Source organism: Eptatretus burgeri, chromosome 6 (assembly GCF_056783735.1).
Source record: "Eptatretus burgeri isolate ZD-2024b chromosome 6, Ebu_testis_v1, whole genome shotgun sequence".
Lineage (NCBI taxonomy): Eukaryota > Metazoa > Chordata > Myxini > Myxiniformes > Myxinidae > Eptatretus > Eptatretus burgeri.
This window is the reverse complement of record NC_140966.1, coordinates 98093465-98119779: the sequence shown is the minus strand read 5'-3', so window position 1 is coordinate 98119779 and position 26315 is coordinate 98093465. Positions and strand designations below refer to the sequence as shown.

Below are 26315 nucleotides of genomic sequence, written 5' to 3'. Positions count from 1 at the left end.
ACTTACTGTCGGTTTGATTCCAACAACTCCTCTCTTCACGAAACTCCGTGAAAGCAAGTAATGTCTGCGAGACACAGAACAGCAGCAACAACAATACAAGAGCTATCATGTGCAGCCTGTGGCTACCGGTTGCATCATTCTGGGGGAGCGGCTGAGCTGCGGATAGGAGGCCCTTTATCACCAGTACACTGGTACTCATTTTGCCGACGTCAGAAGGATGACAGGCTGAGTCAACCCCACCTTGTGTTAATTCAACAGCTGACAGGGGCTCAAACTCAAGACCCTGAGATCTTAAGCCAGCCACCTTAACCATTCAGGCAACACCAGGTTTACAACAATACAATATAAAACAATGATCCTCACTTCTTGTGATTTCCATCAAATTCTTCACATTCCAAACAAAACTTCAGGAAAAAGTAAATGTGACTTGTTTGTTCAATTTGCATCCTTTCCACATTCCATTCTGCATTCAAGCAACGAATGTGATCCCGTTGGATTATCCTGACTACAATTCAGGGACCGGTGTTTGTGTGTTTGTTCGTCAAGCGACTTCCTCCAGTTCTTGGTTAATGACATCCAGAGCCGTCAGTTGCTGATACACTGCCCAAATAAAGGTATGGATTAGAAGAACATGTTGCATGCTTGGAACAACATCACCTGGAGGGCGGGAACTCTGCGAGTCTGAATGAGTGAGTGTGTGCGAGTGTGAGTGAGTTGGTGGGTGAATGACTGAGTCAGTGCGAGAGTCTGTGGAAGAGTCGGTTGACGAGTCCATCAGAAAGATCTTTACATGTTTGATAATACAGCGTGGTCCACATTTAGTTTGTTTTTAAAGCAGAAACGTCAAAAGATATAAAATGAAACGATTGTTTACATTGTTATGGGTTGCTAAGCAATGGCAAGTCGCAGAGTTTTTGAGTCTGAGTCAAAGACAAACATTAATTGGTGGAACTTATTTACTTAAGTAGAAAAGAAACAGCGATTGTCATATTTTTGTTCTAGTTCCCACGCTGTCAGTCATTAATCACAGTCAATTTGAGTTATCATCAAGCTAAGGCCAAAGACACATATGCTCGACGGCGAGGATACGGCGGCCGTACGCCCTCTAAATTGACAGAAACGTGCGGCGGCCGCAGAGTTTCTGCAGGGGCCTCAGGGTGGCCCTATGCCGTTTGGCTATATTTTACAGGTCGTAAGGTCGCCGTGGAATTATAGCGCAGAGTTATAACTTTTTTCATTTCGACGTTCGCCGTAGCAATTCGACAAGCTGAAACAAAAGAACTGGTTCAAAAAAAAAAAACCCACTCGTTACCGTTCGTCTGGCCGCACGTTCGCCTTAGGTCCCCCCTGCGGTCACCTTACGGGCACCTTGCATCTGCCTTGAAAATTCTTTGGCCGCCGCAGGAACGCCCGAAGGTCACCGTGCGACATCAAATCAAAGACCGTACGGCACCCCCCACGTTTTCGGTCTCCACAATTTATAAATACGCCGTGCGGCTCCCCGAAAAATAAAAACATATGTGACTGCTACATTGTGTGACCATGGAAATAATACTGCCGCCGTATAATTGCTGGTGGCCGTAGATTTTGTAGACCCCACGGCCGCCGTGGCAAATGTGACTGAGGCCTTGGTTTACATCTTTACGAATTGATACGTCGATTGAATTTAGATTTGGAAGGATTGTGTAATCGAGTGCTCGACAGGTCACAATTTCAAGTCTGGTCCATGTTCAATTCCTGACCCCATGATAAGCCTTCGGATCGGTTATCCACTGCAGGCAGACCATTGCCTTTAGTCACGTGACACTGTGCTGCAGCGAGGTGACGTGGGCAGACTTTTGTTTCTGGATTTATTTATTATATTTACAGATATTTAGAGACAGTTTTTTGGTTTAAGATTTATAAGTGAGTCAGTTCGTGGTGAAAAAGACACTTACAGAAAACGCACACACACGCACACGCACACGCACACGCACACGCGCACACACACACACACACACCTCAATGAAGATTTTCAAGATCCACGTGAAAACAGCCAAGAAGATGCAGCTGACGAGGAAAAGGTTTAAAACGTTGTTTTGACTGAAAATCTGGAATGACGAGGTGAGCTCTGCAAAAGAGAGAGAAAAGAAAACACCAAGAGGAGGTTAACAGATAATCTTTGGGATCCTTTCAATCATTGGGATAACACAGCAGGTGCAGCAAAGTCTTTCCTGAAAAATCTCTCTCCATTTGCTTGGTCAAAGTGAAGCACTTTTTCTGTTGTTGGTTTCATAGTTTGGGAAATTCAATGCAGGAGGGACACCGATGGGTCCATCAAGCCTGGGCAATGATGTCAATGTCGAAGTACCCCCTCATCCTCAAGAGTTCCAGGTGCCGATCAAACTCAACAATAAATAATCCACCAATTCAACTATCACTCCCTATGTTGGGAGAACATTCCATGCATTCACCATTCTCCGAATAATTCGGCTGTTGGTTTGTGGTTGGAGTGACTGGCTTGTGATGTTTGGTTCCTGAGTTTGAGCCACAATGGCTGCTGAATTAACACTAGGTGGGGTTGATTCAGCCTGTCATCCTTCTGAGGTTGGCGAAACGAGAACCAGTGTATTGGAAGAGGGGCACAGCATCAGCGGCACAGCCACACTTCCAAGAAATGACAGGTACCCGGCAGCCAAGCTGCCATGTGCAGGAACAGAGAACCATTCTCTGAGTGAAAGACCCCAACTCTCCTCTCATTTTCTCTTAAACTGTGATATCTGTTCCTGCCGGTATCCATTGTGATGAAAAGTTATTGTTTATCTCTGCCCTTCAAATCTCAAACATCGCCATCAAATCCCCTCATCATCACCTTCTTTATCATGAGTAAACTTCGCACGCCCTTGGCCGCTCCTCAAAGTTTATTGGAGCTGGGCCTGGAATCAAACTCCTTGTTCTTTGCAGAAACTACAACAAAAAACCCTGTAAGCTTTACCTGTTGCTGTCTGGTACTGTGCTGTGTGCTTCCCCTCAGGTATCTATCACCTCCCCCAGACCCTTCTCCTGGTGACACGATCACAGATTGTCCCTTGTATCATTTCATCTCCATTTTTATTATTCAAACTCAGCCCGAGCACGTTCCATTTCCGAATCTGCATCTGTCAATCTTCTTCCAAATCGATGAACGTATCGACACTTTCCCGAATCTGATCACCACCCTCTCTGTTATCCACCTTACCTCCAAACTTTCTGTCATCCACACAAAGCCCGACTCTTCACCCAACTCGCAACTACCAAATCATTAACCTCAATGAAGAATAATAATGGTTAAAAAACAGACCCCTGAGGAACCCCACTGCTTGCATGCTCCCAGCTGGACGTCCTCCCACTCACAGCTACTCTTTGCTTGCGATCACAAAACCAGTTTCCAATGCAGATAGCTCCCCCACCAGCCAATCAGCATGCCCTCACCTCAGCCAACAACCTTCTCAGTGGTACCTCATCAAAAGTTTTTTGAAAGTCAAGATAAACTACATCCACTGGACTTCGCTCATCCACACAGTCAGAAACTGCTTCATCTCCACTAAATTTATTAAATATGACCTCCCTTTCGTAAATCCATGATGACTGTCTTTAATTAGGTTATATTTAATAAAATGGTCCCTCATCTGATCCCTCATTCACGTCTCCAACATCTTCTCACAAGTGAAGTTAAACCAACAGGTCCATCATGCCGAAATTCCTCTCTGGATCCTTTATTAAATCATAAAATACATTTACTACTCTCCAATCATCCGATTCCTGTCCCGACTCCAACGAGCTGTGAAACATATCCGTTAACACCACTATGTTAACATCATATCTGCTCTGTTGACATCACACTTATCTGCTCTGTAAACATCACACTTATCTGCTCTGTTAACTTTCTCAATCCTCTTTGTTCTTTCTTCAAATCCTGGATTTCCTCATAAATGATGGAAACTTCGAAATCATTACTTGTTGGGAGCTGCATTTGATTTGTTTCACATGAGACTTGTACAACAGAAAATGTTTCTTCGATGTTGTCATTGCCACGAAATCGAGAAATTATCAAGTCAGCGATAACAGAACAACACAAATCGATCGTTCGATTAAATGTCACTTACGTTCTTTTGAAAACGAAGTTACATCTTTCAGGGACTGCAAGAAAACAAAAATGAAAAATGTTAAACAGTGTCAGGATTTTATTCACAGATCATCAAGTTTATCACAAGTTGATCAAACCAATAATTAATTCAAATAACTTTAGTTCATTCACACACGAGCAGGTGAACGATGATCACACGTGACTCAAAGCAGAGGTAACTCGAGAGGCTCACTGCAGGTGAATGTCACACTCAAAACACATGATCGATGTTCACTTTGATTGGTCCAATCAGAGCTGAACAAAGCAATGAATCGGCAGCTTTTGTGGATCAAGTATCTCAAATCAAATATTTTTCCCAAACGCGTAATGAGACACCCTGGGTACTTGGATTGGGCTGTGCATCCGCAGGCCGGGATCCCAAAAATATTACAACGGGATCGTGAAGGGTCTGAATGGACTCAGACGGGATCACGCTGGAGATAAACTCTCCGGAATAGCCTTGAGTGTGAAGGTGAGCTCGGTACACACAGGTGAATCGTGCGTGGATTAACGTTCCGAAATCATTTACACACCAAGGGTTTGGTCCTCTTATTTTTACCAAAAACATATTCCCAGTCGGTGTGTCCGTAATCCAAGTAAGGCCTTAGTTATTATATAACTTGGTTTACGTAGTTCTTCAGCTAAAATGTAGGGTCGGGAGGTCGAAATATAAATATAATTTCAATTTTTAGAAATCATATATTTTTATGACTTTTTTTCAGATGTTCCATGGAAAAGACAAGGGGAGGTGGGGGGGGGATGTAAATCCTAGACCAGGAGGATCGAAGAAAACATTGAAGATGGAAAACCATTCGAATGCAGGATGCCATTGTTCACTGTATCATCTGATGTGAAAAACAATAAAGAAGGATTAAAACTTGTTTTTACAATATAGTCTGGCATGTTTTTCTTATAGAAACCTGTTGGATCATCAAACAAATGGAAACAATGCTGAGAAAATTACTGTCCAAGTCGTAGATGTATGCGTGGACACCACACCAGTACATTGTGCTGGATATGATAAAAAAAAAAGGTGTCCACTCAGAGTCAACACGCTCAAAGCGGTCCATCAGAGCCATAACCAGCTTAGTTTTCAGTGGACATCTGATCGTATGTCTCCCCATCCCCATGAGCACATCAAAGGCTGATTTCTGGTCTGTTGAAAGCTGAATATCAGCATCTCGCAGGGAAACTTTGACGTACTTGGCACCGAAATATTTCAATACGAATAGCGGTGTGCAACTTTCGATGGAAACAAAATTGGCACGATCGTGAGTAGCGTGCGAATCATCCCTGCTGCTGCACTGAATTGATGCAATCGTTCGGCCAGAATATTCGTCGTCAAGAAGTTGCATGATTAAATCACCAATACAGTCACTCAAATTTATACTGCTGAAATACTTCTTAACAATCACTTTCGCCCCAGAAACCACAGTCATTCTGAACCATGCTGGCCACTGCTTAGACACCATGACCGAGGACGACTGCGCAGTTTGGTTAAAGGTGACTCGGCATTTTGGCGTGTGCGCACGAAATTATATTTTGAAAAAAAAATGCCGACGTTTACATTTCGGGTTTTGAAACTTTTGCACCTTCGGCGGAAAATGTATAAATATAAAAGGCAAAAGTGTGTTTTATATTTATATTTCATCTCGGCAATATACCGTCGGCGGATCCGTAAACCAAGTTATAAAATAGCCAAGGCCTATCCACAGAAATAAACCAATGTCACCCGCAGGGTGACCGGTATCTTGCCAAAAGGTGACCATGTGTGACTTCTTTAAGGTCACACTGAGGTGAACAGAGCTGCTCTCCACCAGGAGTGACTCCTTGAGGAATATCTGTTCACGAGAGTTTCCGATGAGAATTGTGCTCCACAGAGTGATATAAAGGTGAAAAATCCAATGATTACAAACAAACAAACAACAACAACAAAAAAAAACAACAAAAAAAAAAAAAAAAAAACTTACCAATAAACAGATCTTGCAAAAACTTCGTTTTGGCAAGATAATAAGTGGAACTACAAATTTAATTGTTAATTAATAGGAGTTGGGACACAATGAAACAAAATGATACCGGGCAAAGAACTCCCTCCGTGATGCTTTACCCATGATAACAACGGTTAATGTCGACTTCATTTTCGTCTTAAAGATAAAACAAGAAGAGCACTTTTCTACATCGTGACGTCACCAGATCTGCCTCCGCCCTCATGATTCCATCATCATACACACTGGTCCCAAGTTTGATTTCAATCCCTGAACCCAGATTTGAAATATTGTTCCGGATTTCAGAATTTGGTCTGATGAATGCATCCACACATCCAGGTCCTCAGACAGTTATTTCCACAAATGCATGTTCAGATTAGCCCCATCCCCATGTCTAATGGGATCTTAAATACGATGCGTTGAGAAGGGAAAAGGATCGATCCCCTCTCTTATGGGAAGCTTTTTTTCTTTACGACAGACACGTTTACACACATTTCTTTCGCGAGCTCCGACACCCGCCTTTTTTGAGAGCGCACGGGTCGTCATGGTAATCATGCACCAGCGGGGCGGGGTGAGCTTGGGGCGAACTGACCGGCAGAGACGGCCCAGAGATATAAAAACGAGCGAGAGGTACGTTCTGAGGAGAAAAGAGGAGAGAAAAAGTGTGAAGAGAAAAGCGTGAGGAGAGAAAAGCGTGAGGAGAGAAAAGCATGAGGAGAGAAAATTGTGAGGAGAGAAAATTGTGAGGAGAGAAAATTGTGAGGAGAGAAAATTGTGAGGAGAGAATTGTGAGGAGAGAATTGTGAGGAGAGAATTGTGAGGAGAGAATTGTGAGGAGAGAATTGTGAGGAGAGAAAATTATGAGGAGAGAAAATTATGAGGAGAGAAAATTATGAGGAGAAAAAGCAAAAGGAGAGAGGAAAAGCAAAGGGCGAGAGAAGCGAGCAAGAAGCGGGTGTCTGACCAGCGCCGACGAAACAATTCGTCCTTCCCAATGCTTGGGCAAGCGAGCGTGTGGTGCGTGAGTGAGTGTGAGCAGCACCGCCAACAAGTGAGGGACGGGTCGGTCAACAACAACACTGGGGTCTAAACCAACGAGGGACGATCTCGGTGCCCTCCAGACTTCGACCGGCGTTCAAGGTTGCCCTGCGAGAGGGTGCACGGCGAAGCTGGGTGCTGGCGACGGATGTGACACGCACGCATTTCAGGACGTTTTCACTTCACGGACGACTTTCTGGTGAGCGAGACGATTCTTCCCCCCCCCTCCCCCTGAATGATCTGCTGGGGACCCTTGTCGATGTTTAGCTGTAAGTAAATCGACCACACACCGCCCCCCACCCCCGATGAGCAGATACTCTTTGTCGCTTTCCTGGCATTTTGATTGATTTTGCTTTGAAATCCGTTCTTTATTACCTCAGCAAATAAAAGGGTTTTTTCTGATTTATTTTATTTTTAATAAATTATTTGTCGATTTCCAACCTGTCTGTGTTTGTCCTTTCCTTCATTGGTCTGGCATTGTCCGAACCGAGACAGACTTGGAGGTAATTACCACAGATTTGACCAAAAATAGTCGGCTCGCACCAGCGGTTAAAACACTCGGCCGCCCGAATTAAAATCCAATCAGATAACATTGGTGCTTTGCCGAGGACGCACTCACCCCTCAGGTAACCACGTGACCACTAGTTAAACGGATTAATTAGACGGCGGACACTGGAACTCGTGGTTAACTGGGTGGCGTTCGTGGTTCTAAAACAACCCACCGTACCACAACGGTAATTGTGAGCGGTGGCCCGAGGTCCGGCTCCACCGAGGACAACCGGGGATTAATCCCCTCGAGTGACAAGCTGGTGTCTCGGTACCCGTGGCTGCAACATTATTAATTAATTCTGACTGCCAGACCACGTGTCCGATCAGGTTAAATTTAGAACATCGATGGAGAACTTTTTCTTCCTCATGGATTGGCAATCACACCTGTGAAGTTTCACCTCGATCTGTTCAACTGTTTCAGAAGATTTTTGATGGTTTGATGTAAAATAAAAATATGGATGCAGCAGCACATGACCAATGACGTCATCTTTTTTTTCGCATACAATTTAGCCAAAGATGACCCTCAAACATTTTCATACTGATCGGATAAAGTGTTCAACGTATGCATTGATGACGTCATAACGAAGTCACCCGTGACATTAAAAATAAATAAATAAATAAATCACTTGTTTCCCACAGAGATCACTTCACACATGCGAAGTTAAAAAAATTTTTTACCATGAAGCGGTTTTAGATATACAGAGGTTCAAACTTTTTCAATTTTTCCAACATAACTGCCACACCACGTGACCTATGATGTTATAATTTTCATGAAAACGTTTGCATGAGTAATCGCACCTCTGGTGAAAATTCTCTGTGAATCGGACAAGCGGATGCAGAGAAAACAGAGAAAATTAGCAGGAACGGACGTATGGATGGATGGACAACCCGGAACAATAATGCCTCTGGTGACGTCGTCAGTGGAGGCATAAACACACAGACACACACAGACACACACAGACACACACAGACACACACAGACACACACAGACACACAGACACACACAGACACACACAGACACACAGACACACAGACTCACACAGACACACAGACACACAGACACACAGACACACAGACACACAGACACACACACACACAGACACACAGACACACAGACACACAGACACAGACACAGACACAGACACAGACACAGACACAGACACACACACACACACACACACACACACACACACACACACCCAAGGAGAACGAGATTATGAAAAGAGAAAAATGGAGATGGGAGGAGCAGCGATGTGGGCTTTCCCTCCGCACCGAGGCGCTGAGGTCCATATCTCTTCCACTGAGCATGCCGATTCCGTCCCCTCACGGGCGATGGTGAAGAGGGTCACTCTGGGCTTCACCATGTAAAGCCACACAGCCTGATGGAGTACTGCTTTCCCCTCTGGGCTGGTGCTCCTGCCTCTCACATTTCTCGGTTTCACGCGGTGGAAACCAAGACATTCAAGATCATTGGTGTCTCCCACAATGAGGCTTTGGATCTCTCACTCTCTCTTTGCAGGCAGGTCGGTGGTCTTTCTGTCTACCGTTGTGCCCCCCACCTCCCCCTGGTCTGATCTGTCCCTATCTCTCCCCCCCTCCCTCCCCTATAATTCCGCAGTTTGCTCATGGACCACCAGCAACTCCCTTCCGGTGAAACGACCAAAATGAAGAATCAGTGCTCACCGTTATTCTTTCATTCTTCCTTTTTCGCACCTTTGGAACAATCTCCCACACTCTCTTCAATCCCACTCTTCCCTCCAGGTCTTCAAAACAGCTGTTCATCATCATCTCTTGTCTTCCCCCAGCCAAAACCTTGATCTTTTCCACCCCCATTAATGCATGCCGTACCCAGCTCCTTCAAATTCCCTCCTTTCCTTCCTGATAGTCCCTGTGGTATCCATCTTGTTTACCCCATGTTCCCCACCCCATCCCTCTTCCTTCCACAGATCTCATGTCTCTGTTCCCCACTGTTTTGTGCTTCCCTCTCCCACCCCTCTCGTCTCCTGCCACCCTTGTTATACATTTCGTGTGTCGCTCTTACACGAGCCTTGACATTGTACACAAAAACAAATATGTAAAACCCCTTAATAAACCAAAAAAAACCTCTAAAACAAAACCTTGAGTAGTTTTACATCTTGTGGGATTAAGGTGTGTGTAGTTTTTGAGTGGGATGTGCGATCAAACCTTCAGAAAGATGGGAAGAGCTTCAGAAATTTGTCTCCACAAAGACATGAAAACACCTTTAGGCTTCTGTGGGACAGGTTTCTGTCCGACGGACACGAGACAAACGAGAAATGAGAATTAATCAAAGTTGTTTCACCCAAATGGACACAAACGATCAGTTCATCCCTCAACAGTTAGGGAAGTGTTATAAAGGGGGGAGGGTGGTGTCGTGGTCGTGTGTGTGTGGTTTTGTGAGTGGTCTGTGGTTGTGTACTTTGTTCTCCTGACCTGTTATGACGTGTGTACGTGTTTGGGTGGGTGTGAGTGCCTGTCCAGGTGTACATTCATATCCTCTGGGATGAAGGTGTGCGTTTCTGGAGTGGTTTGTGTGTGGTTTTGTGAGTAGTGTGTTGTTGTGTACATTGTTGTCCTGTTATGAAGTGTGTGCGTTTTTTGGGTGGGTGTGAGTGCCTGTCCAGGTGTACATTTATATCCTCTGGGATAAAGGTGTGCATTTCTGGAGTGGTTTGTGTGTGTGGTTTTGTGAGTGGTATGTGGTTGTGCACGTTGTTGTCCTGTTTGGAAGTGTGTACATGTTTGTATGGGTGTGAGTGCTTGTCCAGGTGTACATTTATATCCTCTGGGATTAAGGTGTGCGTTTCTGGAGTGGTTTGTGTGATCTTACCTTCAGAAAGGAGGTTTGAACAATTGTGGAAAATTCATTCCACAAAGAGCTGAAAACACCTCGAGGATTCTGAGGAACAGGTTCCTGTGTGATGGAAACAATTAAACAAGAAATGAGAATTAATCAAAGATAGTCCCCTGAAACGGTGATGAGGGTGAGAGTGAGGGTGAGGTGCACTCAGGGCGGTGATGAGTGATGAGAGTGAGGATGAGGTGTACTCAGGGCGGTGACGAGTGGAAAGGGTGAGGGAGAGGGTGAGGTGCACTCAGGGGAGCATTTTGTTGATGTTCATTTCATGTGAGACGAGTGGTAATTTATTGGAAACAACCACACGTGTGGACGAGAAGGTTGTATTAACTACACCAGGATGTATTAACCACACCAGGATGTAATAACCACACCAGGATGTAATAACCATACCAGGATGTATTAACCACACCAGGAAAGGGAAACTGATCATCCCCTGTGATGACATTGACGGGTTTGTACCGACAGGGGAGGGACAGGAAATGTTTGGTGACAGACAATCCCACATGAAGGATTCGAACCTGGGATCCCAAGATCCTGAACACGACTGGGGACATGTGACGAGGCCATTGAACCCATCTCGCGGACATGACATGAAAATCACATTGAATTAATCTACAACACCGAACCGAGCAACAAGGTTCGCGGGAATAACATCAACAAACTCGCCGGTTACTACTCACCACTTGGAAGATCCCGTCATGGTGATAAATGGAGTCAAAAAGGGGGAAAATAATGAAGAAAAGGAGCGAGAGATGAACTAGTCCGCACTCCATGACTGTCACCAACAGATGGAGGATCAACGGTCTGTGGACAATGGGGACAATGGAGACAATGGGGACAATGGAGACAATGGGGATTGAAAACTGAACGGTTTAATGATAAAAAATAAACATTAAAAATATATTTTACATTTAAAATAATTAATATGAATCTGAGTGAAGATTTTAAATTATAAACAACCAGTTAAATGATAATTTGTATTAATATCCTTCAATTGAACAAATAAATAAATGTTTTCATTTCCTCACCCCCGATCATTCAGCGTTCGTTCCTCCGAGTAACGGATCGTTGTTTCCCCCCCGAGTAACGGATCGTTGATCGTTGATTCCCCCGAGTAACGGATCGTTGATTCCCCCTAGTAACGGATCGTTGATTCCCCCTAGTAACGGATCGTTGATTCCCCCTAGTAACGGATCGTTGATTCCCCCTAGTAACGGATCGTTGATTCCCCCTAGTAACGGATCGTTGATTCCCCCTAGTAACGGATCGTTGATTCCCCCGAGTAACGGATCGTTGATTCCCCCGAGTAACGGATCGTTGATTCCCCCGAGTAACGGATCGTTGATTCCCCCGAGTAACGGATCGTTGATTCCCCCGAGTAACGGATCGTTGATTCCCCCGAGTAACGGATCGTTGATTCCCCCGAGTAACGGATCGTTGATTCCCCCGAGTAACGGATCGTTGATTCCCCCCAGTAACGGATCGTTGATTCCCCCCAGTAACGGATCGTTGATTCCCCCCAGTAACGGATCGTTGATTCCCCCAGTAACGGATCGTTGATTCCCAGTAACGGATCGTTGATTCCCCCGAGTAACGGATCGTTGATTCCCCCGAGTAACGGATCGTTGATTCCCCCGAGTAACGGATCGTTGATTCCCCCGAGTAACGGATCGTTGATTCCCCCGAGTAACGGATCGTTGATTCCCCCGAGTAACGGATCGTTGATTCCCCCGAGTAACGGATCGTTGATTCCCCCTAGTAACGGATCGTTGATTCCCCCTAGTAACGGATCGTTGATTCCCCCTAGTAACGGATCGTTGATTCCCCCTAGTAACGGATCGTTGATTCCCCCTAGTAACGGATCGTTGATTCCCCCTAGTAACGGATCGTTGATTCCCCCTAGTAACGGATCGTTGATTCCCCCTAGTAACGGATCGTTGATTCCCCCTAGTGACAGACCGTTGATTCCCCCTAGTAACGGATCGTTGATTCCCCCTAGTAACGGATCGTTGATTCCCCCTAGTAACGGATCGTTGATTCCCCCGAGTCGGCCTTGGCCTATCCGCCGCAATCCTTCCGTGAAAAGGGTGCGACTTATTTTCACTCCCAATATGGTCTAAATGATATTTGCTGTCACGTGTAAAAAGTTCTCCATGTGAACAACGCCCAAGTCTGAGCATTAATGAGAAGTTACACGCACTATTTTTCAAAGTGTAATCGGCGATCAACTCCGTACGTTTCTTCGAGAAGTCGGCCAGCTGGCGTAGCAATATCAGCTGCAGCCAATCAGCAGGCGTATTTTTGTAAACACGGGAACTACTTGTACTGTTATGGCAGCTTCCACGTCGGCCTCAACTTACTGATGTCCCGAGAACAATCCCAGGAGAAGTCGCCTTTATGGTGTGTTTTGCTTCTGTCATCGGTACAAGAACAGAATGTATGTCCATTTACTGAGGTTAGATGTGGTAAATATTGCGAGTGCTTCGGAGAATGGCGAGATTTACCCGGGGAAAGGGGTGACATCACCCGGTCTCGTTGTCACAGCCATGCTGGCATTGCTTCATCAATATTCCACCGAGTGCTGGTTGCCATCCGACGTGCTACAGACGGTTCACCGATAAAAAGAGAAACCTTGCGTGTAAGAAACGATGCTTGCACGCTTTTGAGGGACTCCTGAAGTATCTGCAGGAGATGCTTGTGTTCAAAAGCCTGGTGTGCTGTCATCACCAAAGAAGAGTCTGCGATCAAGATCGGCATTGCCAATCTCTTCACAAGGCCATCTCCTCCCACGTATTTGCATCGTTTGCAAGAAAGAGTCACGTTATCTTTACCGAGTCCACGGGCCAAAGGGTGATAAACTCGTTAAAGCTGAAACACTCACAGCAGGAACGTACCGAGCTATTTGTTATGAGCTAAATCAAATTTGATCATTGTGATTTGCCATTCTGGCTTTGTTTAAGAATAATTAATATTCTGCCCACATCTTACGTCCTCAAATTATATTTCAGGACGTCTGATTGTCGCTGCAAAGCTGAAAAAAAGATGAAAGTGTTTTGGTCCACACAAGATCTGATTGTGTTGCTGCAGAATTCAGTTCCCATAAATTATGTTTTGTACAATACACAAGATTTCTCAACAAGGACAGAGGGCCGGCAGTCGGTACATCTCCAAGTGAAAGGTATGACGACATATCACATCAGTTGTGCGAAATAATTCTTTCTCATTTCTTCCTGTGGGACCTTATTTGTTCAAACTAACAGCTGAATCAATTTACTTTTCTCACAGCACCAAATATGAGGAAGCTTACAGAATGTTGTGCCAAGATGTGATACAGCCAAGAATCATCAACAATGGAAAAGTATTCAGACTGACAAAACTTGTGGATACATTCACAAAAATGGTGAAAAAACGTCATGGTGTCATATTGTCAAATATGAGGTGAGTGTAGTTTGAGTCTGTGTGCTTGCTCATGCTGGCATTTTACTGCAAAGTGTAAAGTTGTATAAGTCATGATGTGAATTTATATTTTATCTTTTCCAGGAATGGTCGCATGAAATCCCTACTGATGCAGACATTCCCACAAATGATTTTTCATCAACCATCACGACAGAATATATCACTGCTGGTGTTTACAGACACTTTTACAGCAAAAACAAACAGTGACCAGTCAGTGTGCATCAGGATCATCAGACAGTAGTGAATCTGAAAATAACTAATGCACGGATTCAGTATAACTAATGTCACATACCACAGCTTTTCGTCGACATCCATCTTCCTCGTCCTTCCAGTAATAATCGAGTCATGGCATGGCATTTCAGTAATGCATTGCCTTGATGTTGCAGCTATTGTCTCTATGACAAATAAGGTTCATTATGTAAGGTTCATTATCCATTCACTTCAGGCTCGGTAAACAAATCCCGAAGACCAATAAGGTTCCACCTTGCCATTGCGAGATATTGATAATTTTTGATCTGGTTTCCCACAGATGTGTGAATTTCCATTCGTGTTTCAGTGAGATTGACAGATTTTCTGTTTGAGGATATTGTCACGTCGACGTCGAAACTTAAAAGCAAATGTCCGAATATATTTTAAAATTCGTGATAGACTTAAAAAAAAAAAATAATAATAATAAAAAAACACAACAACAACAACAACTTCAGATATTTCGTCACGTGCCTTCATGGAGTCAAGGAGAAAAAAAGAAAATGTGCCTTGACGGAGAAAATAAGTTTCGGGTATGCTAAACATTACCTCGACGTGTTTCGACTTATGAGTAACTTACAAGGAACTTGTGTCGACGTGTGTCAACGATCGCATAACGTGCCTACAACTTATGGCCAGCGTTGCGGAACGTGTGAGCCATACGGCGAGTACGTCGTAAAATTTTCAGCATGCTTGAAATTTCATGACGTACTAAATGTACCACGAAATTTGATAGCGTATTTCATCGTTTTTCAGCGTGCTCTTAACGTATACACAACTTACCCATACCGTATTCGACGTGTGCCAGCGTTTTAGACATTTTTCATAGGTCGGCATACGCTGGCTAAATCTTCAAGGTGTGACTGCGTGGTTGACACTTCCAATTCTCAGGCGGTTATGATTTAAATCGGCGTGCGGCAGCTTTTTAACAGGCTACGCCACGAGTTCGTCGCCGCTACGTGCAGCGAGCTATGCCTAAGTTAAACTATCGTTGGGCATAGGTTGTGAACGCTGACAACAGGCGAAGCATTCGTTGGTACAAGTTATCTATAAGACAACGAAACGTTCTGTGCCCGTTACTAATATGTTATGCATACGACCAATGCGTTATGAATAAGACCAAAACTTAAAAAAAAAAACATCAAAATTTCAGCGTACGCCAACGTTTTACATACATTTTTATACATTGCCATTGCTGGCTAAATAGTCAAGGTGTAACAGCGCCTTCAGCTTATTCCACACACAAATCCCAAGATGACCCGGCCAATATTATTGGCACGTTTTAGAAGTTATAAGGAATAATTAGATTTCAAGCTGGTGATTCTCCTTTACTTTAGAGTTGAATTCACCTCTGGTGAGCTGCAGGTGCCTGCAATATATAAATCACTTTCAAAGTTTGAAAAGATAAAAGGAGTCATTCTGCTGTTTGGTGTTACTGTACACCACAACAAGCATCGAGAAAAGAAAGAAAACCAGAGAATTGGCTGATGAGGTTAGACACAAGATTGCAGACAAGCATGGACAATCTCAAGGCCACTAGTCCATCTCCAGAGACCTTGATGTTCCTGTGTCCACCGTACACAATGTTATCAGGAAGTTGAGGCCCATGGCACTGCAGCCAACCTACATGGACGTGGCCGCAAGAGAACGCTGCAATCTTCAATCAAGTTAAGGATTGTTCGACTGGTACAGAAGGACCTCGATCAACTGCCAAACAGATTCAAGCTGACCTTCAGACACAAGGTATGACAGTTTCAACTCACACCATCCGTCACCAACTCAACGAAAGGGGATTCTTCAGTAGGAGACCCAGGAGGACCCCACTGCTGAGAGACAGACAAAAGAAATCCCAACTGGAGTTTGCAAAAACACACCTGAACAAGCTAAAATACTTCTGGGAGAATTTCATGTGGATAGATGAGACCAAATTAGAGCTTGTTGGTAAAGCACATCATCTCTACGTTTGCAAAAAACAAAATGGAACTTTCAAACAAAAGAACACCTTCCATACTGTCAAACATGGAGGAGGTTCAATGATGTTTTGGGGTTGCTGTGCTGCCTCTGGCACTGGGTGCCTTGAATGTGTGCATGGCATCATGAAATCAGGAAATTGCCAAGGCATGTTGGAGCACAATTTTCAACCCAGTGTCAGAAAGCTGGGTCTCCGTCGAAGGTCATGGGACTTTCAGCAGGACAATAACCCCAAACACACAAGAAAAGGTGCCCAGGAAAGGTTCAAGACTAAACGCTGGACTGTTCTGAAGTGGCCAGCAATGAGTCCAGATCTAAATCCCATTGAACACCTGTGGGGAGATCTGAAAACAGCAGTTGAGAGAAGGCACCCATCAAATCTGGGAGAATTGGAGCAGTTTATACAAGAAAAGTGGGCCAAATTACCAGTCGAGAGGTGTAGGAAGCTCATTCATGGCTATAGGAAGTGCTTGACTGCAGTTATTTTGTCCACAGGCTGTGCTACCAAATATCAACTCCTGGGTTTCAATAATTACAGCGCGTGCGCTGTATACAATTGCACCGAGTTTGAAATGTCCCCGGTGTCTACCACGTCTCCGGTGTCCCCCCCACCACGTGCCTCAAGATAGCCAATGACGGCCATCCGGTAGATGGCAGTGCGTAACCCAGACGGAAATGGCGACAATTGACGGAAATACCCGGGTATTTCAATTGAAATTTGTGAAACTGTTTTGTGAAAACAATTGAATTTATTGCTTGACAGAAAAAAAAAAAACCAAGAAACGCTCCCCTCTCATGTACGAACGAACGAAAGACGTCATTTCCGCCCACCATCGCATTTTGCGCCGAACACCGAATGTTGAAAGCTAAGTTCTTCTTATTTTACATCATTCTTTTGCGGCCCCTGCCACGCTCTATTGAACGATTTCATTCCTTCTGTTATATATAAAGGTTCCGATTGGCTGCTCGAAGAGCACCCTTATTCTGGACATTTCCATCTGTCTGTCTGTCCACTAAACTTTGGTCAAGCCTAAGGGCCAAACCACTCAACCGATTCCAATGAAATTTGGTAGGTAGGACCAATATTTCTGGGAATCGTGTGCTTTCGAATATGGGACCCCGGGCCCCAGCAACGACATAGCAACAGCCCTTTAAAGTGGTCAAAAAAAAATCGAAAAAAAAAAATCGAAGCTTAGAGTTCTGTGTGCAATCTATCTCGCTCCCTTCATGCCAATTTGCAGCCCTAACAAAAAATATTTGCAGGAGGAGAGAGGTTTTGGGCGAGTACATGTTGAACATTTCAGGAACGGTTAATTGCGAATATCTCTAAGAGAAAGAGTCTGATTTTGATGAAACTTGGGTGAAATGTGTGCAATGTGGCTTGCATGTACACAAAAATGAATGGTTGCTATGCACACATCCGTTGCTTCGCAACAGCTAAAATACTTTATCGTACACTTATTGTGGACTGTACAAAAAAAAAAATCAATACCTCCGAAACTGGACCTCCGAGGGACCTGTTTTTTTGTGCCCAAGGAGAATGTCTTACAGCATCATATAAAAAAATAAAATCTTTCGCGAATAGATAAAAAATGGAATTACCAGGGCTGCCATTTGTTAGAGTCTCTTTGGAAACATGCCTGAAATTTCACAAGGCGGGTTTCTGGGCGCAAACTAAGAGGGCTGTGATAATCATATTTATTGTGCTAAATTGATTGATAGCGTGTACATGAATATCGGCGAGTCGCGTCGGCCAGCTTTCCATCGAGAGCGAGCAGCCATTTCGCCTACCGGCTTGTCACAACAACAAGATTTTTACATTTCAAATATTCAGTACGCTTTTTAATTGTTTTTCAACTGAAAAAGCATAAATTGCATATTTTAACATTAGTGTACTCACTTGCTTCACCACACGTGCTGTATTGAAGGATTTCACTTGTTTTGTCAATGACATTTCTTATTTTCTGATTTAAAACGATAAAGTTCTGAATCAAAAACAGGTTCTATCATGTTAGCAGTGAAATAAAGAATTGTGGAGACCAAATACTTTCATCAATTTCAACTTATTTTTTAGAGAAAATTGTAAATTATTTGAAAAAAGTGCAAGGGTGCGAAAAGTTTTGGCCGTGACTATACCTATTTTTTGGGCGTGGGTCCAAACCATTGTTCTCCCCATAGACTCTTCTTCCCCCCCCCCCACTCCCTCATTGGTACAGATTTTGAAGCGGCCAATACACCTTCGTAAGGCATCAGAAATGAAGCTTGTGGCCAAGTTTCATCAAAGTCTTATTTGCCGATCAGCCTGGGGGGTTGGTCGGTATCAAATTAGGGGAGAATGCTCATAGTGATTTTGGGGATGGTGTAGACCCCTAGAGTTAGAAAATATATGATAGCATTGTGGCAGTGGCAGCTTTATGGGAGTTATCCCCCTTTTTCCAAAATGGCCGCCAAATGCTCAATACCCTATATATAGCAGATTTTAGACCACCTAGAGCAGTGATACTGGTGTCTACGACTAGGTTTGAGGGGTCAGATATATCATTTCTGTATTTACCTAAAATATTGGATACAGCCCTAATATTAAAATTCAAGATGGCCACCAAAATGGCTGCAGACATTTAAATGACCGCGTTTAAGGTCCGAGAACAGTTACGACAGTGATTTTGGTGTACATTTCCAATATTTTAGGTAAATACAGAAATGATATGTCCGACCCCTCAACATAGTCATAGACATCAGTATCACTGCTCTAAAACCTGCTATATATAGGGTACTGGGCATTTTAGCGGCCAAGATAGTCACTATGAGCATACCCTCCCCCCCCCCCCCCGATTTGATACCGACAAACCCCCCAGGCTGAATGTATATATATGTAATATAATGTTTATATTCTCTTTTTTAGGTATTGTGGAAGCTGTGGAAGTTCTAAGTCAGAGGCCTGGAATACAGTAGACAAGCATTAGATGTCAAGTCAGCATGGAAATGCCCCAGGGACCCGCCAAGAAACTGTGCATCATACACCAGGCAGTATCCGACGAAGATGAACATTTAATCAGTCCTCAAAGTCATGACTCCTGGCTAACCTTACTTGAAGCCGCCAAAGTCAGGAACCATGTCCCCATTTTAGACATTGCAAAAACGCTTGAGGACAAAGAAGTTCCAATTATGTTCGATCGTCGAAAATGTAAAAGCATCTTCACCATGAAAAGAGACTTGGAGACTTTGAAAAGGAAAGCAGGTGAAAGCAGTAGTGATCTACCTGGTAGTAGTGGCTGTCCTCCAAAACGGTCTTCCAGAAGATCGACAACAGAATCAAGACTTTATGATCCGATCTGAATATTCTGTAGCAAGGTCAAGTACCAAAAGCACTCCAATACACGTGAAAAACTTACGCCAGCTTCACAACTGAGAGTAGATCAAACACTACGAGAGAGTGCCGTCAGAAAGGGAGACGAAAGGATGGTTGCACTAACCAGTAGAGACATTGTTGCCGCCGAGGCACACTATCACACTTCATGCTATAGGAATTATACTGAAGACAATGAGAATGAAGAAGAGAAAGAGACACGTGAATTTATACTGTATCACAAGGTTGAAGGAGAAGCTTATAAAGAACTTTTCGAATATATCAGAGCAGATATTATTCCCAACAAGAGGCTTATACCAGTCACATCCTTGACCACAAAACTGGAATCATTAATGTTGTCTGGTGGAGTTAATCTTCTGAAGGATTCAACGAAGAAGAATATGCACAGAAGACTGAAGTTCGAGCTTGGAGGTGCAGTGGAAATATTTCCCGACGACAATGGAAAGTTGTTGATGGTTCCCTGCTGTGTATCATTAAAGGATGTTGTCTTGGAAAATCAAACTCTACATAGGGAGCTCAAGCTTTGGAAAGCCAAGTCTTCAGATGTCAACAAGATCATAGATCAGACTTCGTCACATATCCGAACGGCCATCAAGCAGGACATGATTTCCACCCCGTGGCGATATCATCTGTCTGATGTAGCTTCTCATAGCCATACCAAATCAGCTGGAGCGATTTCTGGTTGGGCTCCTCACTGGAAATCCTACGAGTACTGCGAATAAATCCCAAAGGACTGCTATTCTAGTCGAGCCATTTAGCCAGGACATGATATACACTGTGACACGTGGCAGTATAAACCACCAAAACATTTCCTGCTTCCTTATGCAGTAAAAGCACTCACTGGAAACATTGAGGTCATTCAGACACTGAATAAGTTTGGACATGGGGTGTCTTATGACCAGCTGGAAGAGAATGATACCGCTCTGTCTCCAGAAGTTAGCAATGGGCTTCAACCAGAGAGCTGTTCTACCAGTCTCCATCAAGCCCTACGTTTTCACAAATCTTGCATGGGATAATATAGACAGACTGGAGGAGACACTTACTGGAAAAGGTACGTCACATCGAGTCAACGGAATCGCGGTCCAGCCTGAAGTCTATGGACCTCATCCACCCACGACTGAACTTCCAATCATTGACAAACTGAAACAAAGATCAGTCAACATTGAACACAAAGTTCATAGTTCAAACATAGTTCATAGTTCAAAGAGTAAAGGGTGATCAAGCTACGTTTGGAGACATTGCCACTACAATACTGTCTATGGCATTGCGTGAAGGAAGTAAAAGTACCAGAATAGATGTTGTGTTCGACACGTATCGAGACAATTCTATCAAGAACAGTGAGATCGGCACGAGGTGAAGAGACTGGACACCAGCTGCAGGGTATTACAAGCACACAGATTGTGAGGCAATGGAGAAGTTTCCTGACAGGAATAACTAACAAAACCAGTCTGATAAGCTTCATTGTCAGTGAATGGAGGAAGCCAGTGTACAGAGAGAAACTGTCGATGATAAATGCTACAGAATTACATCACAGGGCAGTGAAGAGGTACCAGATCTCCAGTGCCAGCAGGAGGAAGCAGATGGGCACCTACTTTTCCATGCTGTCCATGCTGCTAGAGAGGGCTAACCAGGCTGTAGTGATATGCGCAGAGGACACAGATGTCTTTATCATGCGTTTGGCATTCCATGACAAGATAGGAGCTCCGTTATTCCAGAAATGTGGAACAAGAACCAGAACTAGATTAGTTGACATTGGGAAAGTCACTGCCACTGTCGGCATAGATGTCTGCAGAGCTCTTATTGGTATACATGCATACACTGGATGTGACACTACCAGTGCTTTCGCAGGTAAAGGGAAGGCAAGTGCTCTAAAATTAGTGACCAACAACAGGGAAATCAAGAACACATTCACAGAGTTGGGCCAGGAATGGGACCTCTCCTCAGAACTGATGAACAAACTAGAGTGTGTCACATGTCTCCTCTCTGGCCCCAAAGCAGCATTTACCAAGGTCAATGATCTCAGGTACAACTTGTTCTGTGTTAAGAAAGATGAGATAGAGAGTCATCAGCTTCCACCCTGCAGGGACTGCTTCGTCAAACATGCACAAAGGGCAAACTACCAGGCTGGAATATGGAGAAGATGTCTTGAGCAAGACCCAGGTGTACCAAGTCCCATTGGCAGAGGGTGGAAAATTGACATGGATGGAGCCGAGAAATTAATGGTAGTGGATTGGATGGATGGTCAGCCAGCACCTGAGGCTATCTTGGCCCTACTGGCCTGCAAATGTTCAAGGAAGTGTACGCTGCCAAATTGTGTATGTCTGGCAAATGGACTTAAGTTCACTGATATGTGCAAACTGTCAGACTGCGAGAATCGGTCATCAGATGATGTGGAGAGTGCGGACGAGGATGACGATGTGGATGCCGATGAACAGTAAATGATGAGTATTAGAGTCATCATGTACATTTCACTACAGTTGGATATATCATTTCTGTATTTACCTAAAATATTGGAAATGTACACCAAAATCAGTTGTAACTGTTCTCGGACCTTAAACGCGGTCATTTAAATATGTCTGCAGCCATTTTGGTGGCCATCTTGAATTTTAATATTAAGGCTGTATCCAATATTTTAAGTAAACACAGAAATGATACATCTGACCCCTCAAACCTCATCATAGACACCAGTATCACTGCTCTAGGTGGTCTAAAATCTGCTATATATAGGGTATTGAGCATTTGGCAGCCATTTTGGAAAAAGGGGGATAACTCTCATAAAGTTGCCACCGCCACAATGCTATCACATGTTTTCCAACTCTAGGGGTTTATACCTTCATAAAAAAACACGATGAGCATTCTCCCCAAATTTGATACCGGTGACCAAAATTTCGGACTGGCGCTAATCGGCTATATTTGGTTCAAGCGATACCGACTGAAGTGTTTACGGACCGACCAACTCACTCACCCACCCATGGACACTGCTCGATCACATAAGCTCCCCTGAACTACGTTCCAGGTGAGCTAAACATCATATTCACAATGTTGTAACTCTTAATTCGATCTGAGATTGAGAATTCTGCACAAAAAAAAACAAAAGAAATGGCAACATGGGGTTTGCAAAACGTTCACAAACAGAAAATAAAGTATTTCAGGATAAAAATATGAAAACACAAGTGGCGATCTGATATTTTAATTGTTTATGAAGAAAAAGTGCAAAGGTCAGGGTTGAACCATGTAAATGTTTTTTCCAAATCATTTCATGAGGAGCCGAGAACCGTTTCATTACTGCGACATTGTGTGTTGAGCAAATGTGATGTGGATCCTCCAATTTCTTCCTCACAACCTCATGCTTCCTCATGTTTAGATTAACTCTTACTTTTCTTTCATTATGCAGTCCAAGCAATCATTGTTAACTCAAAGAGAACCACTTCTTCGCTCGATCCTGTTCCATCATCTTTGGTTATCGTTTCCCCACACACACAGCAAAAATCATCAATTGCTCTATTTCATTGTCCCCAGTTCAAACCTCATTCAAACACGGGCAAATATCCATCTTGAAGAAACCGTAATTGGACACAAATTCAGACATTACATCAGGGCCGTCTCTCCAGACACATCTCGACAATTCGATATGGTCTGGCATCCCACCTTGCACTCCACACTCCCTGCCTATGGAATCCAAGGCCAACTCCACACTTGGCTTTCTGACTTACTCCATTCTCGTGGCCAATGTGTGGCTCCCAACAGGATCCTTTCATCTCCAGTCCCTGTTAAGACTGGAGCTTCCCAATGCAGTTTTACGTGCCGAGTCCTATTCCTATTCCTGATCTTCATTAATGATCTCTCGAAATCTCTGGAAAATCACCCTCATCTCTTTATTTATTACTCCACCCTCTGGCCATGACATCCCTCGCCCTTCAGATAGACAGGCAGTCGTCTCTTCCCTCTCTGCAGTCACCAGCTGGTCAAAAACTTGGAATATACTTTAACCCCGAGAAATCTCCATCACCCTCTCCCTCTCCAAGGATATCTGACAAACATTCCCATCTACTTTCTTAACAATCCTGTCATCCTCTCAAAGACGTTGAGTCACTCAAATGTTATGGACTCAATTTTTGCAGGCTGCATGCAGTCCACCATCAACCCCTTCTGGTGAAAATCCCAAAATCCAGAATCGCTGCTCACCTCCACATTTGTTCCTCTTTTTTGCCCACCTGTGCAATGAACTTCCACTTTCTCTTCAGCCTCATCCTTCCCTCCATGCTTTCAAGATAGCTGTTCTCCACCATCTCAGATCACCCCCATCCAAAATCATGATCTTTACGACCTACATTAACTCTCCCCACGCCAACCTCTTTCCTACTTTGCTGTTTTCCTTCCTGAGGGAGAGTTTGCTTCTGTATGCATCTTGAACACTCAGTGTCCTTCTATTGTTGCGGGGCCGGGTCTCGGCTGCGAGCAGGACCGCAAGATGGAGCAGTGGAGTCTGCTCCACTGATCACCCGGAATTTAGATCGTACTTTTTCAGAAAACTCTGAAAAATACGGGTCCCTTTCGGACCGAAGTTCACCAATAGGTTAGGGTCGATTGCCAATTTCAATTTACCTAAATACCAACATCGTCCAACTACCGGGGAAATTCACCCTCGACGACGCTCGTACGGAACGAGCCACTAGCGTACTCGAACCGTGTGTGACCTGAGCGGATGGTCACCAAAGTCCCTTCGGCCCAACGGTCCCCTTATGGCGGCACAACGGCCTTGCTAATTTTCCAACATGCAGCACGCGAAGCCAATGGTGGAAAGGACACGAACGAGCTGATACATTTCACAAATGGGGATATTATTAAACAATAGGGAAATGAGGGGAGCACGTAAGGGCAGAGTTATCCGAATATTGATAAGCATGTATGTACAGCACGGCACTTATACAATTTCCTACTTATTGGACTGGTGCCACACACACACACACACACACACACACACACACACACACACACACACACACACACACACACACACACACACACACACACACACACACACACACACACACACACGCACACACACACACACACACACACACACACACACACACACACACACACGAATCGGAGCCAAAGCGGTCTTTATTGAGGCCTCCAGCTCAGAGGGAAAGCAAGCTGAAGACCAGATTAGTCTCGGACCTGTCCACCTCGTGTGGTCTTCACGTTGTCGAACCGGGCACCAGCGGGAGGAGAGCCAAACCCAGACATCAGCGAGAGACGAGCCAAATCCAGCGGCAGGGAAGCAGCGTGCAACCCCCACAGCTTTCCTGGGGGATCCTCTCTCTCTCTCAAGCCCTTGGTGTTGTCGGGTGGGGGGAGGAGGAGGAGGAGGAGGAGCAGGAGGAGGAGGAGGAGGAGGAGGAGGAGGAGGAAGAAGCAAAAGAAGAGAGAAGAGCCAGCCCTCAGTCAAAATCCGCCGCGCCCTTATTCACCCTGTCTCTGGAGGGGGGGAGAATGCCTCCGCCCCTCCCGCTCTCCCTGACTGGACAGGTTTTGCACGCAGAACTGCTCGTCGCCCTGCCATTGACCAAAACGAGCGGAAAATCCATTGATTGGCCCGGGGGCGTGGTGACATCACACGGACCCCTTTCCTCCTGTCGCGGGCCCTGATTGGCCGGGGCCGAACACTCCATCCGGCCAAGGCAGAGTCAGCCTGAGGTGATGAGCTTCCTGATTGGACAAGCGGCACGCCCCTGCCCTTCTGGGCGGAGTCCTGATCTGAGGCGATGGAAAGCTCTGCCCCCGTATGTGATCGAACGCACGTAAACAATGGCGTCAAGCAGAGCGAGGGGAAGGTGATGCTGGTGTTGATAGTGGTGTAAAAATAAAAGAGAACCCTGACTATCAAGTAACTCACAGCGCAAGTACATTTATTCACCCATTAGACAAGGGAAATGGTGCTATCTATCCACATTTACTTATCGAAATAACTGAGCTATAGAAACCTGAATGTCTGTGTGCTCATGGCTTCCAGATTCGCAACACTATTTCCTCATATCCCTGCCTTCAAAGTCTCTGTATTTTGTCTGTCAACCCCACTCTTGTGTTGCTCCCTCTTCTTCTGCTGTGTCCTCCATTCTGTTTGAGCACCTCCACTGGCCTGGACTCTGTTTAAAAAAAACAAAGCGGTATCTGTCCCTTTTGGCTTTTTTCGGCATTGTAATTGACGATGCGATGCTTGGTGTGTCGGATTTAAATCTATGTGCCGGTTTAATGACTTTTCACCCTGCCCACGAGGCCTCGATTATTTCATGGCTCACCCTTATTGATACAGCAGCTAAAATTGATGTCCGACTCCATGCGAAGGAGTGTTGGTGAGTGTGTATGTATACATGTAGCCCCCCCCCCTCCCAAGGACAACTCGTCTCACTGCATCACTGCTTTTTAGTCTGCCATGTGGTCAATCATTTGCCATGTGGTCTTTAGATTTTGACAGCTGCGTGTGTAAGGATGCATTGATATTGCACTGCAGTACGATGCAGCTACTGTTTTGGAAGAGTGCTGGATGTATGGTGGCACCACTATTTGTTGACACAATTAGCCTGCGACTGCGGCGGATGGGTTTCTGGCAACAGGATCGAATGAACGGACCCGGGTAATGGTTTTCTTTGTCCAAGTTGACTGAGCATGGCCAG

At 44.6% G+C, this 26315-nt stretch overlaps 2 protein-coding genes across 6 annotated transcripts in view; one reads left to right on the top strand and one right to left on the bottom strand.

The window, feature by feature from the left end:
* Positions 1-9972, bottom strand: part of LOC147025428 (uncharacterized) — a 64133-nt gene extending 54161 nt beyond the window's left edge. For both annotated transcript variants that reach the window (XM_085886395.1, XM_085886393.1), the window contains exons 1-4: positions 9902-9972; positions 4125-4158; positions 2001-2110; positions 7-64 (exon numbers count right to left, since the gene is read on the bottom strand). In XM_085886395.1, coding sequence (XP_085742521.1) covers positions 7-64; positions 2001-2110; positions 4125-4158; positions 9902-9949 — 250 coding nt within the window. In that variant the 5' untranslated portion in view covers positions 9950-9972. The remainder of the gene's footprint in view (positions 1-6; positions 65-2000; positions 2111-4124; positions 4159-9901) is intronic.
* LOC147025427 (uncharacterized) lies at positions 6178-25488 on the top strand. 4 transcript variants are annotated; one of them, XM_085886397.1, is made up of 4 exons: positions 6178-7366; positions 13604-13773; positions 13881-14033; positions 19171-25488. In XM_085886397.1, the coding sequence occupies exon 4, from the start codon at positions 20931-20933 to the stop codon at positions 22071-22073; it is 1143 nt and encodes a 380-aa protein (XP_085742523.1). In that variant the 5' UTR covers positions 6178-7366; positions 13604-13773; positions 13881-14033; positions 19171-20930; the 3' UTR covers positions 22074-25488. The 4 variants fall into 4 exon arrangements, 3 of the variants coding, with proteins under 3 accessions (XP_085742523.1, XP_085742524.1, XP_085742522.1); XM_085886398.1 differs by lacking the exon at positions 6178-7366 and adding an exon at positions 12834-12995; XM_085886396.1 differs by lacking the exon at positions 6178-7366 and having other exon boundaries at positions 12834-13773.
* Positions 25489-26315: the final 827 nt, after the last annotated feature.

Excerpts from the sequence above, each read along its gene's own strand:
- LOC147025427 (XM_085886397.1), top strand. The coding sequence starts at position 20,931 with ATGTTGTGTTCGACACGTATCGAGACAATTCTATCAAGAACAGTGAGA.